Source organism: Anopheles cruzii, chromosome 2 (genome assembly GCF_943734635.1).
Source record: "Anopheles cruzii chromosome 2, idAnoCruzAS_RS32_06, whole genome shotgun sequence".
In the NCBI taxonomy this organism is placed as follows: Eukaryota; Metazoa; Arthropoda; class Insecta; order Diptera; family Culicidae; genus Anopheles; species Anopheles cruzii.
The window spans coordinates 47438206-47453621 of record NC_069144.1 but is presented as its reverse complement, the minus strand read 5'-3'; the positions used below and the strand labels follow the sequence as shown (position 1 = coordinate 47453621).

Below are 15416 nucleotides of genomic sequence, written 5' to 3'. Positions count from 1 at the left end.
GTTCTTCAAATTAAGTTGATGATGATTTTCCGGCGATGCCCCGAGAGCTCCCTACGCGCGGTCGATTTTCCTTCCGCTTCGGGCGTGCGGTTACCAAGGCAACCGGCAAGAGCTGGGCCGAAATGGAGGATGTCAGTCGCACTCTCGCTCTCTCTTTCTCTCTGTCCCGCGCTGGGGTGCTGCGTAGGCCAGCTCCTTGGATGGGAATGTACGAGTCCGCGCACATTGGAAGGGTGTTTTTGCACAACTAACCCCACACGGAGTCACGGGACTCGGTGTTGCATTCGGACGCTCCGCCGGCGTCGGCGTCTCCGTGGGCCGGCTTTTTTGCGAGGGATTGAAAACGGAACCACATTATCGATTGAGTTGGATGCGAGGAAATTGGCAATTTTCGCAAGAAATCAGCCGCCAAATTGGTACTCGGCGCTTCCAAAGTTCGCCACGTTCGCCCGGAGACGTGGGTTTAATTTATTCTATGCGACGACTATCACGCACCTGCGCGTATTAATGACGCCCAAATACGGCGTCTGGTCGCTGCTATCCATTTTGGGATCCCCCAAATCATTCACCCCAAGTTGGGCAAAATAAACATAGACCAGTTCCCGGTCGGGCGCATAACTTCCGGGGAAAGTGTCAGTGGACATTAGCACCCATTTCGGTGGTCGGGATATTGGGAATAGCGTATCCCACAGGGAAGTGGAACGCAGTGGAATGGAGACGTACGGAATGGCACACATTCCAGGTCCAGGTCCAGCGCCCGCTGGGCTATTATTAACACCTTTGGGGTCCGCCCCACGAGAACTCTTTCGCGTGCGGTGCGTGCGTGCAAATCAAACCCCCGGCGCAATCCGGGGCTAAATCTATTTCGACTCCCGCATTTAGCGGCACTTCCGCCTCCCAGCGGGAGTTGGTCGCGTGACTCGCGCACCGGGTCGCCGCGGTCAGTTGAAATGCGACGCGAATTAGACATTCGCCGTGCGCGCCCACCAGCACCGCCAGCAATGGAATTGTTGTCAAACTTTATCGTTAGAAAAATGATTTGTATTCGGCCAAACTGGGGGTCGGGTCGGCCATCCCACGGCGTGCATCACCCAAAATTTGGCCACTATTGGGGCGCCGATCGAACTGGGCACACACAATGAGTCGTAAAACGGCGTGGATCGGCGGCGGCGATCGTGGACCGCGGTCCAATTATTGTCTCGTAATTCTTCACGCATTTGGATGGCCGCGCACGACCACACACCACCTGCCGCGCTTTACGATTGTGACATTTTCATCCGTTTTCACTCCGTGCCAGCCAGCGAGCGAGGTTGAAGTGCCACTCGCCATCGCCGGGGGGGCTTTGTGTACTCGAAATTAGCGGCGCGGGCCTCCGTAGCAGTGTGACCTTGCCGCCGGTGGCCAGTTACGCCTCCCGGGGTTTCGGGCATCCGGTTGCTATAGTTGTGGCTTTCGGTGTGGCCATCATACTGGCCCGGAAGCGTCTCGGCTCAGGAATCGATCGTCGAATGCCACCACCGCCACGATCCAGGGGCTCAGGTTTCATGTGCGCCCTCTAACCAGCCAGACACCCGTTGTTGGCCAGCGGGGTAAACTTGTTTGGTTCTTGGAAACTTTCTTCGAACGCGTCGACTCATTAGCATCATCATCAATCTCTCGGGGCCACACGGCGTGGCTGTGGGGCCACCCGAAGGCGCGGCGTTAAAATTCTCGCCCCAATGATGATGTCGACGACGTTGCTGTAAACAATCGCTTCAAAGATGGTACTCTGCAGAGTGTGTGTTTGTGCGCGTCTGCAGTGCCTTTTCCGAGAATGGCGTCAGAATTTTTGCCTTCAATACCACACTCCGTTTCGTTTGCACAAACTAATTGGGTTTGGTAAAAGTTTCACTTTCCACGGGCGTCACTACATTTGCATCGAACACAGCACTCGATTAATAATGCAGCGCGCGCGAAGTACGTCTAACCAACCGCCACAGCGCCACTGATAACAAAATCTGCACACAGTGGCGCGCGTGGGCAGACCGAAGATAGCTCGGTCCCCGAGCGAGGGCCAAATGTACTAACTTATCAACTTTTGCGCCCGCGAACAGCTCCGAACTCCGAACACGACAACGACCGTGACGAGCGAATGCTCGGCGAGAACTGAGAACCACGAAAACGTGGTGCGGTTGTGTCGAAATGCTCCACCGAGAACCGGGCGCCAACAAGCGCACGAGCGAGTGCGACCGATCATGACGCTCACGCTCACTCTTACCGGCGACCGGCGTGAGAAAACCCTTCTCACCAACGAACCTGCGAAACTGCGAAAGGACTTCGGAGCTTGTGTGTGTGTTTGGGGGAGAGCTGCCTGTCGCGCCCCGTGATACTCTTTTCCCACGCAACGTTCAATCACTCGTGCGGGTTTGTTTTTGTATTTTGTACTCACTTCACACCCATTAACCCGCGCGGTCTCCAAGATCAAGGTTACGTGCCGTTCGGAAGTTCCGATAAAGTATATTTACAGGAACGCGTTTGTTCAGCCGCTTGTTTTCGTTCAACAGCCGCCAAAGCTGCCGTTCCTTCCAATTCCAGCGTTATCTCGGAATGAATTATTTACAAAACAGAACCCAGTTCTGCTGCAATATCCGAAGCGTGTAATGCAATTTCATATCGATCGATTTCCCGATGCACACGTTTACTTCCAACGAGAGAACTAACTTCCTTCGCCGTATCCTCTCGTACTGGCGATGAATGGAAACCCGAACCGGATGCGGGCCCCGAACACACGACGAACGATGGCCGTAGTACGCGCGCGGACACTTTTACGCATCCGCATCGATCCGCGTCATCATCCGACTCTCTTTCACTCTGCAGCCGGCCGACTTTTCCCGGGGCCTTCCCGGCCACGCGTTGCAGATATTATTTTTTCCGGCGAGTTTTTGTTCAAAACAACCCGTGGGACCATATTCTGCGGAGCTGTTCAAGCCGAGAGCAAATCCGGATTTTTTTATGAATCGAATCAATCAGTGATAATTGCTTGGCGGTCCAACAGGATACAATATCTGTTCCCAACCGGACACAGGAATAAAGATAAGCCGGTCTTTGGGGCCCCTCACTCTTTGAAGAGCTGTCTGCCCGAGCTTCGAGTGCGATTTCGATCCACTTTAGTGCAATTCGATTCGATCCCACTTCATCCAAAGATTATCCTCCGCAAAGTGGCTTCTTGGGGGAATCCACTTCACCAGGGGTAACCAACACTGAGTAATGTAAACAGGGAAAATTCTCTACCCTACAGTCACACTGTGTCCACTTGCGTTGCCACTTAACTGACTTAGTTCCTCCGAAAGCCACGACCGCAATCGGATTGCTTGGGTCACGTGCTTGCCGTCACCAGACAAATGGCACGGCACGGAGCATCGAACAATCGATTTCGGACCGCGGGGGTACCACCGATGGTCACGCCGCATTGGGAAAGGTCAGTGCACCGCGCGCCGGTTGATTATCACGGGTCCGCTTGGGTCGGCACGCGATGTGCGTGATTGCGTTCCGCGTTCGTGAATACGATTAAAGTTGAACGCCGCCAAATCGTCGTCGTCGCGATGCGTTCGAAACTCCGCAGCATTGCGCACCAACGGGACGTGTCGCCGGTTTTAAGGAAGAAGTTTGGCCGAACAAGGAGTTCGGGCAGCAGCGTTGTGTTGTTCGCTAAATTTAATTGGCTCAATTTACTAATCTAAGCTTAACGGAGTTTCTCCAGTCTCCAGTCTTAATTTATTTCTAACGTTAGTAAAGCGATATAGAGTAATTAAACGACTTGGCAAATAAAATACCCCAGCTCTGACCTTTGAATGGCCCTGATACAATCACAACAATCGAATTCCATGTACTACACCATGTAGTACACCAACAGTAGAGAAGAGTGCAAATAAAGCATGAATATTGTTTACTCGTCTTCCACTGATTCTTGGAATTAATCAAATTTTTGAAACACTTTTTCGGTGCCCTCAGTCATCTCGGATCAGTCAATGCTTATCAGCCCGGTTTCGATGTTTTCCAAATGAGAAATTGATACCATAATCCTTTTAGCCCGGAAGACACTCACCCTCAAATTGTTGGATTGCAAAAGTGTCTATCACGCTTCTCGGTATTTAACCGGCCATAAACGCACTTTAATTTACGCGGTGCCAAGCGCCCAAAATGGACGAACACAATGCGATACCGTTGCATATCAGCGGCCATTTCCTTGATCCAATTTTATGCCAGAGCGATTCCAAGTATTCCGGGAGCTGTATGTGTGTGTCGAGTGAATACTTTGAGTAAAGGGCCGACCGTAATATCTATCCTACATAAAAAAAACTAAACCTTCTTGGAAGGAAGAACTAGATAACATCGACGTTCTTTTATCAATCGCCTCCCCCAATCGCTATATAACGGTGTCCAGGTAACATTGGACGGTTCAGTTCGACCAAGACCAAACACCGCCAGGATGAGGTAAGGATGGAACTGTTCCTCGTTGCCGTTTGGGTGCCATTAATCGAATTTGAAACCACCCGGACAACAGTTACACCAACTTCCAGCTTGAGGTTCTTAACCAACACAACACACTCCGGAAACGCCATTCTGCCGTTCCGTTGGTGCTCGATTCTAAATTGTGCAATTATGCCCAACAGTGGGCCAATGTGAGTTCATAGGTTTAACAATATTCGCTCACTCAAACACTAAAACCCCGCGACGCTCGGTTTTGCAGACACTGGCCAGCAGAAACGTAATGCAGCATCGCTCCAACAGGAAGTATGGTGAAAATTTGTACGCCTGTTTTGGAAAAACGAACATCACGGGAAAGGAAGCGGTTAACTGTTGGTACAACGAAATCAAGTACTACGCGTTTGGCGCACCAGCTCCAGGCAATTTCTCGAAAGTCGGTCACTTTACGCAGCTTGTGTGGAAAACATCGCGCCGGTTGGGCGTCGGCATTGCCGCGAAGGGTACGAACGTATACGTGGTGTGTAACTACGATCCTCCTGGTAACTATACGGGACAATATCATCTCCACGTCAGTAGACAGTAAAATTTTACGACCGGCCAAATGACGGCCCACAGTTATGCAGTGTTTATCCAGAAATGCTATTGAATCCTGCAAAAATAAACTGAAATGATTATTACACATTCAAACGTTGGCCACCTCTCATGATTTACATTTGTTTCATATCGCAAGCCAGCGTCCTTGAGAGTCGGCATAAATATTGTCCAGGCTGACCGGCTCGTAACGTAAAATCTGTCGCTGCAACACTTCGCTCTCCGATACCAAGTTGAAAAAGGCTACGTGCAGAGGAACCGCACACGAAGCTCCACAAATGGATGCAGCTCATTGAAGATGAGCTGAAGGACTTAAATAGCTTTCATGCGATTCATTGTCTTAAGTCCGTACTTAAACAGCTCGCGTTCGATCTCCGCGTTCGATTAAGTCGTCAAACTTTTTCACAAAACGTCCCATTTTGGATGCCTGCTCTCTCTCTTTGGGCGTCGACGATGAAAGCGTTCCTGATTCCGATGCTGTCCACTTCAATGCCGTACTCACTAGCCTAAGTGAGTCGAACTGAGTGCAAGAGGGTAATTTTTGAAAGCCCTTTTTCGGTCCATCGTTGCGCTGCCTGGGGCCATCTTTCGGTGATTCGACGATCTGTTGCTTATCGATATCAGGCGTCTCGTAGCATCGAACAATCGATTTCGGACCGCGGGGATACCACCGATGGTCACGCCGCATTAGGAATGTTCAGTGCACCGCGCGCCGGTTGATTATCACGGGTCCGCTTGGGTCCGCACGCGATGTGCGTGATTGCATTCCGCGTTCGTGAATACGATTAAAGTTGAACGCCGCCAAATTTTCGTCGTCGCGATGCGTTCGAAATTCCGCAGCATTGCGCACCAACGAGACGTTGGTTGGACACCGCACACTAGGGTTTCCATAAACAAGGTTTATTACCAAAAATGTGTGGTGCTTTTGGGCGACATCAATTGTTCCAAGCAATTAAAAATCGATTTGGAATATTTTGCAAAAAAGAACCACAACGAGCTTTGAACACTGCAACAGAATAGGGACAATTAATACGTATCATTAAGTAAACATCATAAAACGGGCTCCATTTACTGAACTCGCTCTGACTCACAGTTCCATGTTTATGGTCGGCACTTTATAGCCACAGCCGAGTTCGAGAAACAATTGTCATCAAAGGGTGGGATGCGTGAGAACCGCACACTTCCTGTTACGAATTAAGCACCCTATAGATGAGCAATTAGGTTCAGAGCAGAGAACTTTGGCGGAACTAGGAGTTCGGGTAGCAGCGTTGCGTTGTTCGCCAAATTTAATTGGCTCAATTTATACCAGCGATAGAATAGAGTGCAAAAAAGCATAAATATTATTTACTCGTCTTCCACTAATTCTTGCAATTAATCTAATTTTCGAAACACTTATCGGGACCCTCAGTCATCTCGGAAGTCGACGTGCCAATTCTTATCAGCTCGGTTCCGATGTGCCGTGCACATGTTCTCCAAATGCGAAGTTGATAACAGAATCCTTTTAGCCCGGAAGACACTCACACTCAAATGGTTGGATTGCAAAAGTGTGTATCACGCTTCTCGGTATTTAACCGGCCATAAACGCGCTTCAATTTACGCGGTGCCAAGCGCCCAAAATGGGCGAACACAATGCGATACCGCGGCACCACACAGTGCCGCGGAATTCGCGACCAGGGGCCATTTCCTTGGTCCAATTTTTTGCCAGACCGTTTGGCATTGGCTTGAGTCATCCAACTCCCGACCGTCCGACACATATAAAATGTATGTTACACAGCGCTCAACCACCAAACAATCTGCAATCAACGACGAATCAGCAGCCGGGTGATGCGCGCGCGCTATCGCGACAGTGTACGACAAACCCGCGATCGGAGCAAGTGTCCCTGAGTGCAACCAGCGAGCCGTAGCGCAATATTACGCACCGTGGATGCAAACATTCGTGGAGCCGCGGATTGCGACTAAGAACACGTGTTAATTAGTCGCCACTAAGGCTTGCGCGATCATAAATTGGTTGTGTTCCGAGCCATTCCGGGAACTATATGTGTGTGTGTCGAGTGAATACTGTGTAAAAAGGGCCAACCGTAATATCTATCGTACATTAAAAACACTCACCCTTCTTGGACGGAAGAACTAGATAACATCGACGTTCTTTTATCAATCGACTCCCCCAATCGCTATATAACGGTGTCCAGGTGACATTGAACGGTTCAGTTCGGCCAAGACCAAACACCGCCAGGATGGGGTAAGGATTGAGCTGTTCCTCGTTGCCGTTTGTGTGCCATTAATCGATACGAATTTTGAACTACCCGGACAACAGTTACACCAACTTCCAACTTGAGGTACTTAACCAACACAACACACTCCGGAAACGCCATTCTGCCGATCCGTTGGAGCTCGATTCTAATTTGTGCAATTACGCCCAAGAATGGGCCAATGTGAGTTCATAGACTTAACAGTATTCGCTCCCTCAATAACTCAAACACCGCGACGCTCGGTTTTGCAGACACTGGCCAGCAAAAACACAATGCAGCATCGCTCCAACAATAAGTATGGTGAAAATTTGTACGCCTGTTTTGGAAAAACGAACATCACGGGAAAGGAAGCGGTTGACAGTTGGTACAACGAAATCAAGTACTACGCGTTTGGCGCACCAGCTCCGGGCAATTTCTCGCAGGTCGGTCACTTTACGCAGCTTGTGTGGAAAACATCGCGCCGGTTGGGCGTCGGCATTGCCGCGAAGGGTACGAGCGTGTACGTGGTTTGTAACTACGATCCACCTGGCAACTTCACGGGACAATATCATCTCCACGTCAGTAGACAGTAAAATTTTACGACCGGCCAAATAACGGACCACAGAACTAATACTGTTATCAAGCCGTAGAATACACACCTGTTTGCTCACGGTGCTATTTGAGGGACATTTTTATTTTTTACTACAATTTACTCTCGTTTTCGTGCGTTCTTCTGCCCCGGAAGCCCCGCTCCGGAACGTTATGCAGTGTTTATCCAGAAATGCTATTAAATCCTGCAAAAATAAAGTGAAACAATTATTACACATTCAAACGTTGGCCACCTCTCATGATTTACATTTGTTTCATATCGCAAGCCGGCGTCCTTGAGGGTTGCATAAATGTTGTCCAGGCTGACCGGCTCGTAACGTAAAATCTGTCGCTGCAACACTTCGCTCTCCGACACCAAGTTGAAAAAAGCTACGTGCAGAGGAACGGCACACCATGCCATCTGAAAGGATGATGAAGAATATTGAGATGCACAGGAACACAGGGCTTCGATGGGTAACTTACCTTCTTGCGCGGCTTCGAAGGTAAGAAGAGGTCCGGGTCATTATGATCCAACCTAAAGGCGCACACTCGTGGGCATGTAGCGTCGTTGCGTGGCACAGTAACCAATTGGCCAGTCTTTTTTTCACCATTTCTCCGATCAACGGTTGCTGTGCATTTCAACGCAGTAGTCCTCGACCATTGTTGCCGCTCAACAAGCTCCACAAATGGATGCAGCTCATTGAAGATGTGCTGAAGGACTTTAATAGCTTTCACGCGACTCATTGCCTTAAGACCGTACTTAAACAGCTCGCGTTCGATTTCCGTCATTGTCATTGTTTCGAAATCTGGTGGTTTGAGATCACTGTCCAGCGTACTGATGATGTATTCAGGTTTGCTAACCGCCGACAATGATACCTTCAAGTCGTCAAACTTTTTCACAAAACGTCCCATTTTGGTTGCCTCCTCTCTGTCTTTGGGCGTTGACGATGACAGCGTTCCTGATTCCGATGCCGTCCGTTTCAATGTCGTACCCACTAGTCTAGGTGAGTCGAACTGAGTGCAAGAGGGTATCTTTTGAAAGCCCTTTTTCGGTCCATCGTTGCGCTGCCTGGGGCCATCTTTTGGTGCTTCGACGATCTGTTGCTCATCCATATCAGGCGTCTCGTAGGTTTCAATATAATTTGACAATCGCTCTAAATCGTACTCTACCCTTTCTTTGTGAACAACACCTAAATTGGCGTTCTGATGCTCGACTTCGTCCACTGGAAACACCAAGCCATGCTCTCTTTGAGAACGATTCGAGCTTGCGCCAACATTGATTTCCTTCCGGTACGGTCTGAGTGGTGGTAAGTTAAATTCTTTCACCAAGTTATCCAAGTAAGCAATGGTGCTCTCGGGACACTTCATGCCGCCTTCTGGGCCTCCCAAATGAGCATCACTGTCATTGGAGGAAACCGAAACCACATCTTCTTCGAGCTGCACGTTGCCACTGGACAGTTGAGCCACGCGATCCATTTCTTTTTGACTACCATCTTGCACCGTCCTAGGCTGGCAAATAATTGTTGTGTCAGGATCCTCGTGTGCAGGTGATGCCATTTCTTCCTCAAGCGGCTCATTATCGATATCGCATGTGCGTGGTCGTGGTAGCACTTGCATAGAATAATTCACTTCATCATCCGATATTTCCAGCACCTCATCGACTGCTTCACTGAGTTGACTTCGTTGCGACTGGGATAGGTATTGACCTTCGGGCTCTTCTACGAGATTCACCGTTTCCAGCATCTTGTCACTCCCGCCAAGCGCCTCACTCAACCGTGCCTTAATCGCAATACGATGGAATGATAGTTCTTTTTCTACCAGTAGTGGTTCTTTAGCAACAGCGTTCTGGTCTGTCGCTAAGACAGTGTCTGCTGAGATCACCACCTCAAGCTGGCGACACGGTTCATCGAAAGTAATGGGCCGGTCGAAATCAGTCGGCGATGATCGGAGGACTAGATCCTCGGCACAGTCGGTATCATCGTTCGGTGTTACAGGCCGAGCCGGGGCTTGCGAAGCTGCAGAAATCTTCTCTAGACCATGAGTAAAAAATCAGAATTTATGTTATATTTCATTGCATCGACCAAATTCTCAAAGTTCTAATATTAATTTTTGGAAGGAAAAAAAATGATTCTCTCTTATTCATTACCTTCTTCACTCGAGTACACTTCGAAGGAAACGATAGGGTCTGGATCGGTGTCATCAAACATGTTTTCCGAACTCCGGTTATGGATGGCTTCTTCTTGTTGCGGCATTTCTGGTGCAGTGAAGAATTGATCTTCCTGCTCGGAATCTCCATCGATGACTATCACCGTGCCGTGAGCCGTGTCACAATTTAGTTCTTCCGCACCGTTGGCCATTGCCGCACTTCCCTTGATGTTTTCTTCACTGCTAGCATCGGAACCAGAGTTTGATACGCTTTGTGAGAATCCTTCACCCACCACGGTGGACTTAGGCAGAGTTTCGTGATCTTTCTGTTCAATAACAGTTTCAGACGCAGAACGAAACGTGACTGAGTCTTCATCATATACTTCGAATAAATCCGGAGAGCTTGTACGCTCTGCTTCCCCTGTCTGCGTTCTGCCGGGAAGACTTTCATTATGCTCCCGGCATATTGCACTGAGTTCCCTCTCTGGTGTAGCTTCACGGCCGGGAATTTTACTCCAGTCTTTTAACATACAACCGACGGGTGCCGGATTTACATCCACAAGTTCTGAGACATAATATTTCTCCATAATATCGATGCTTTCCTGTTCCGCCTGAGCTATCCAGAACAAATGGGTTAAGCGTGACCGTGCATTCCTAATCGAGCATACGCTCTCCTCAGTAACAAGCATATCCGGGAAAAAATCCCTTACTTTTGCATTGATAAATTCAGTCAACTCTCCCTCGGAACGCAGGACCAAATTGGTGGCACGTTTATGCTTGATTTTTTTTACGTTTTTACACCGGGCACTTCCGAAAATTATGTTCAAATCATAGTCTGTATAGCTGTTTTTACAGCGAAATCCGAACTGCTCCAGCGTGGTACGAATGCCCACTATTCTGTGCTCCGTCAACGAAAGCGAACTAGTGGTATGACCTTCTGCACTGGCCGCGCTATGGTTCGAGTTTTCTCCACGATCAGCCAGCGATCGGGACATCGCCAAGGCCAGCTGCAACTGCTCTGGGTCAACGTGCTCGGATGCACTGTGCTCTTTTAGCAGTTCCTGCAACACTTCGTCATCAGTTTTAAACTTTTTGAAAACATTTCGTATGTCCAACTGATTCCGATTTTTCCCGCGCCTAGTCGTCGACCCTTTCTTGGCCGCCCGCTGTGCTTTGGGTGGTGGTTTTTGAGTAACAGGAGCGGGACGAGACTGTTCCTCAAAGTCATCGTCGTGTGTGTCGGTTTGACTGTTTAAAAAATTACTTATCAGTACGTTTCCTCGCGTTCTACGCAGTTTGGGCAACTTTGGCCCGTTGCTTGTGCTCGGCTCGGGTGCTTCTACACTCCTTCGGCGACTATTTTCACCACCGTACTTTGGTTCGTCATGGCCCCCACCAGATGGTTCGATGTCTATTTCTTCAAACGTGCTCTGACTGGAAGAACACGGTTCTTTTAGCTCGTCACTAAAGTATTTGGAAGTTTTACAATTTCTTGCACCATTCTCACTAGAATGAAGAAGAAAGAGTACGACAGTGAGTGTTGTTAGCTTATACTTTATTGACTAGTTACAAACTACACCGGGGTTCGATTGCCCCTATTCTCTAATGCCATTACCCCACAGACACTGCCTCGGGATCTTGCTCACCGGCACCCCCGGAAACGTTGGTCGCATCGTTTGGTTTCGCAAGCCGCAGCTTTGCGTACTTGATCCGTTTGCTCATGCCTACTTTCTGATCCGGTCGTCTTCTTCGTCTTGTAGCAGCTTCCGAATGGTGTCGCCACGTTTTGGTGCCAGTAAGCTATGTTTGAAGAGATTCTGCCGATCGATCTCCTCTTCAGTCTTCTCGTAAAAGTCTCTCTGCATCCGCTGCTTCAGTTCATCCCCTCCCAAGTAGCTCACGAAGGAGCTAGAGTTGGAAGAGATCGGAAAAGGAAGAGGATATAGTTGGTAGTGTCGGGCCAAAATTTTTCGCGGAACCTACTAAAACACTCCGAAGAAGAGCGCACCGGCTGCTATTGTCGCCCAAGCGAAGCTGTTTCTTGTTTTGTATATCACTGTGCCCTTCGTACGACGAGGTTTCCAGCGACTTGTATCCACACCGCCCATTACCTCACCACGCCGGATCCACTCGTTTGCACCGAATCGAAACTGAACACCAATTTTTAAGTACTAAACAACACAATTATCGAACGACCGAACAGCAGTTGCACGATGCATTACTTGTAAATACATGGCAGGCGCGGTACTTTTTCGGTGACATCCGCTGTCAACTGTCATAGCACGGTGTCTCAAAACAAACAGGGTTGTATTCTCTACCGGTTCAAAAAACCATCTGTTGCCAGCAGAAGAAAGGGCGGGAACCGAAAAGGGCATGCGCACCGGCGCAAAAGGACACGCGGAACAGTTGACAAATTCAACTGTTTGTTGATAAACATTGCCACATTTGGAACATCTCGCTGCGAGCTGTACTTAGGTCGTGGCCGTTAAGTGATATTTTGCATTAAAAAACGTTAATGATAGTGTGATAGGATAATGATAGTGTGATACAATTTAAATTGCGATCGTGTACGATTCGGGCCACTTAGTCCTGTAGTTTCGTAAGCATTTCGTCGTTCCGGGACTACGCACTCTCATGCACCATTCATTATCCCCAAGCAATCGTCGCTTTTGGGCTAATTAGATTAGCGTAGCAACAGAAAAACAGCAAACGATACGCAGGTATAAGATAAAGAACGGATCACGATTGAAATCGTGCAGCTTGTCGAACCAAAATCGCGTTAATCAATAAACGTAATCTCATGATATTTGCGCTTTCCATTGCTTGCCCGCAACGCAGCATCGCACGCTGAAACGCACACCAGCGAAACAAGCGCATTCCATCAATTAACCCGTAACGCACCTCCACTTTCAATCCACAGCATACGCCGGTATGGATCCGCTTCGCTGGTCAGTCTCCTCTTCTCGCCATTTCCAGCAATTTATCAGCGAAACGATGGAACGAAGCCTAATGATGGGGAGGAGATTTGCGTGAAACGACGTCACTCATGACGACGATCGCGCAAAGCCACTTGCGCAGAGTCGAGCGCCAGTTGCAGCGCCAGTCGCGTTCGGCCTTTGAAGGGATACGAAAGCCGCTCGGGTCCGTTATCAGCGGTTAGAGGAAGTGATTTGTGTTGCGTGCGACACCGCCCTTTGGTGAGCCACTCCCAAGTTTCCGTTCACAAGTGATGCTAGTTAAGTGGGAGTCCATTGAGTTAACGACTATCGCGCGGCACTTGTTTGAACGAGTTCTCTTTTGAATGGAGGGTAAACAGCATTACATCGCTTCGCTTGACATTGGTACCACCACGATCCGATGTTTCATCTACGCCGCCAAACGGAACGGAACACCGACCACAGTTGGAACGGCCTATGACCATGTAAGAGGCTTCTTAAATTCTTTCCTACGATCGATTGTGAGAGAACACGGTTCGTTATTCCATTGACACAGGTTGACTTGCTCTATCCATCGCCGGGATGGGTCGAAATAAATCCAGACAAGCTGTGGGCCAGTGTCCTCAGAACGATCGAACGAGCCACGGAAGGTGAGTGTGTATATGGTGCCAAATATCAAAGGGATTAATAAATACCAACACTAGAACTGGATAATGTTATCTTATCTGGAGAGCACAAAATATTGATTACACAAAAAGCAAGTATCCCGCACTGCTGCTTTGAACCTGTTTTTTATGTAATAGGCACTATAAGTCATTAATAATACGGGAGCCCTTGTGCCTGATTCTTTTCCTACCGTGATTTTTACAGACGCAAAATTGACGATCGATCAGCTCACTTGCCTTGCCCTTTCGACACAACGCAACAGCTTCACTTGCTGGAACCGTGAAACGGGCCAAGTTTATCACAACTTCATCACCTGGAAGGACCTGCGTGCCGACGGACTCGTAAAGCAATGGAACGACAGTCTGACGCTGCGATTGCTCAAGTTTGGTGCCAGCGTCCTGCATTTCTTCACCCGCAGCAAACGGTTTTTGGCCGGCAGTGTCATTAAGCTAATGAACCCACAGGTCACGTTACGATTGTCCTGGGCGCTGCAGAACAGCCCTTCGTTGCAGGAGGATCTCAAAACCGGGAACATCCTGTACGGCACGATCGATTCGTGGTTGCTGTACCGTCTGCGGCAGGGCACCGATCGTACCGCCGTTGTGGAGCACATTAGCGACGTGACCAACTGCACGTCAACGGGTCTGTACGACCCGTTCAGCCAGCAGTGGGCCGGATGGGCCACTAATTTATTTTCAATCAAGGTACTCATCATTAGAGGATGACCACGGCTCGTTGTCTTACGATTGTTTCTCTTTCTCTCCAACAGCACGATATACTGCCAAAGGTGGTCGACAATTCGTACGATTTTGGCCATGTGCACGAGTCGCTGCTGGGGGCGAAAATCAAAATTGCGGCATCGGTTTCCGATCAGTCCGCCTCGCTGTGGGGAAACGCCTGCTTTCAGCGGGGTGACGTAAAGATCACCATGGGAACTGGCTCCTTTCTGAACGTTAACACTGGAACGAAGTGCCTCGCCTCGCTGCACGGGCTATACCCGTTGATCGGGTACAAGCTAAAGGAAGCATCGGCCATGGATATCACCTACCTCATGGAGGGTTCGTCCAATGATACTGGTTCCATCATCGAGTGGGCACGAAACGTAGGACTGTTCGAAGATCCAGCCGAAAGTGCGACCATGGCGCTATCGGTGCCAAACTCCGACGGCGTTCTGTTTGTGCCCGCCTTTAGTGGTCTTGGAGTAAGTGAACGCGAGTACCAGTGGTGCTATTCTTTGCCACACTTCAAACCGTTTTCTTCAATATACAGCCACCCATTCATGATGACAATGCCGGGAGTGGATTCATCGGTATTAAAGCCTCCACTCGTAAGGAGCACATGGTCCGGGCTTTGCTGGAAAGTCTCGCCTTCCGTGTGGCGCTCCTATACGACTGTGCGCTAAAGGAAACGGGATTCTCCTTCGTCAGCATCAAGGTGGACGGTGGGGTATCGAGAAATGACTTTATTTGCCAAACGTTGGCCGACCTTACGGGCGTTCAGGTGGAACGCGGTGAAGAGACGGATTCCACGGCACTCGGGGCAATGTTCATGGCAGGTTTAAACTGTGGCGTGTGGAGCTCGAAACAGCAGCTCGTCGAGGTGAGGAAAGTGCAGAAGGTATTCCATCCGGACGAGATCGGCAGGGACAAGCGCTTGAGACAAATGCGCGCCTGGGAGAGGGCGGTTGAACGATTCAGAAAGTGGTACATGCTGGAGGATATTAAAAACCTAGACTGAACATGTGATATTTTTACAACGGGATGGTGCAAAATACAATAAAAACATAATTCATTCA

The 15416-nt window shown here is 49.2% G+C and overlaps 4 protein-coding genes across 4 annotated transcripts; 2 read left to right on the top strand and 2 right to left on the bottom strand.

The window, feature by feature from the left end:
• The first annotated feature begins 6932 nt into the window (after positions 1 to 6932).
• Positions 6933 to 8079, top strand: LOC128269127 (Golgi-associated plant pathogenesis-related protein 1-like). The gene is made up of 3 exons (XM_053006499.1): positions 6933 to 7297; positions 7373 to 7490; positions 7559 to 8079. Exons 1-3 carry the CDS (start codon positions 7293 to 7295, stop codon positions 7877 to 7879), a joined length of 444 nt encoding a protein of 147 aa, XP_052862459.1. The 5' UTR covers positions 6933 to 7292; the 3' UTR covers positions 7880 to 8079.
• Positions 7979 to 9350, bottom strand: LOC128279204 (uncharacterized). The gene is made up of 3 exons (XM_053017923.1): positions 8358 to 9350; positions 8143 to 8295; positions 7979 to 8080 (listed from the first exon to the last, which is right to left on the bottom strand). The coding sequence occupies exons 1-3, from the start codon at positions 9348 to 9350 to the stop codon at positions 7979 to 7981; spliced, it is 1248 nt and encodes a 415-aa protein (XP_052873883.1).
• Positions 9351 to 11567: 2217 nt separating this feature from the next.
• On the bottom strand, positions 11568 to 12218 carry LOC128269128 (uncharacterized). The gene is made up of 2 exons (XM_053006500.1): positions 12003 to 12218; positions 11568 to 11927 (listed from the first exon to the last, which is right to left on the bottom strand). Exons 1-2 carry the CDS (start codon positions 12125 to 12127, stop codon positions 11744 to 11746), a joined length of 309 nt encoding a protein of 102 aa, XP_052862460.1. The 5' UTR covers positions 12128 to 12218; the 3' UTR covers positions 11568 to 11743.
• A 933-nt stretch (positions 12219 to 13151) lies between these two features.
• LOC128267288 (putative glycerol kinase 5) lies at positions 13152 to 15387 on the top strand. The gene is made up of 5 exons (XM_053004093.1): positions 13152 to 13440; positions 13512 to 13605; positions 13826 to 14325; positions 14391 to 14822; positions 14891 to 15387. Exons 1-5 carry the CDS (start codon positions 13321 to 13323, stop codon positions 15356 to 15358), a joined length of 1614 nt encoding a protein of 537 aa, XP_052860053.1. The 5' UTR covers positions 13152 to 13320; the 3' UTR covers positions 15359 to 15387.
• The last annotated feature ends 29 nt before the right edge of the window (positions 15388 to 15416 follow it).

Coding starts and splice junctions, on each gene's coding strand:
- LOC128269127 (XM_053006499.1), top strand. Junction 7,491..7,558: donor ACGCCCAAGAATGGGCCAAT/GTGAGTTCATAG, acceptor TCGGTTTTGCAG/ACACTGGCCAGCAAAAACAC.
- LOC128279204 (XM_053017923.1), bottom strand. CDS start 9,350: ATGGATCGCGTGGCTCAACTGTCCAGTGGCAACGTGCAGCTCGAAGAA. Junction 8,296..8,357: donor CTTCGAAGCCGCGCAAGAAG/GTAAGTTACCCA, acceptor TCATCCTTTCAG/ATGGCATGGTGTGCCGTTCC. Junction 8,081..8,142: donor GCTTGCGATATGAAACAAAT/GTAAATCATGAG, acceptor TTATTTTTGCAG/GATTTAATAGCATTTCTGGA.
- LOC128269128 (XM_053006500.1), bottom strand. CDS start 12,127: ATGGGCGGTGTGGATACAAGTCGCTGGAAACCTCGTCGTACGAAGGGC. Junction 11,928..12,002: donor CTCTTCTTCGGAGTGTTTTA/GTAGGTTCCGCG, acceptor TTCCAACTCTAG/CTCCTTCGTGAGCTACTTGG.
- LOC128267288 (XM_053004093.1), top strand. CDS start 13,321: ATGGAGGGTAAACAGCATTACATCGCTTCGCTTGACATTGGTACCACC. Junction 14,326..14,390: donor CTAATTTATTTTCAATCAAG/GTACTCATCATT, acceptor TCTCTCCAACAG/CACGATATACTGCCAAAGGT. Junction 14,823..14,890: donor CCGCCTTTAGTGGTCTTGGA/GTAAGTGAACGC, acceptor TTCAATATACAG/CCACCCATTCATGATGACAA.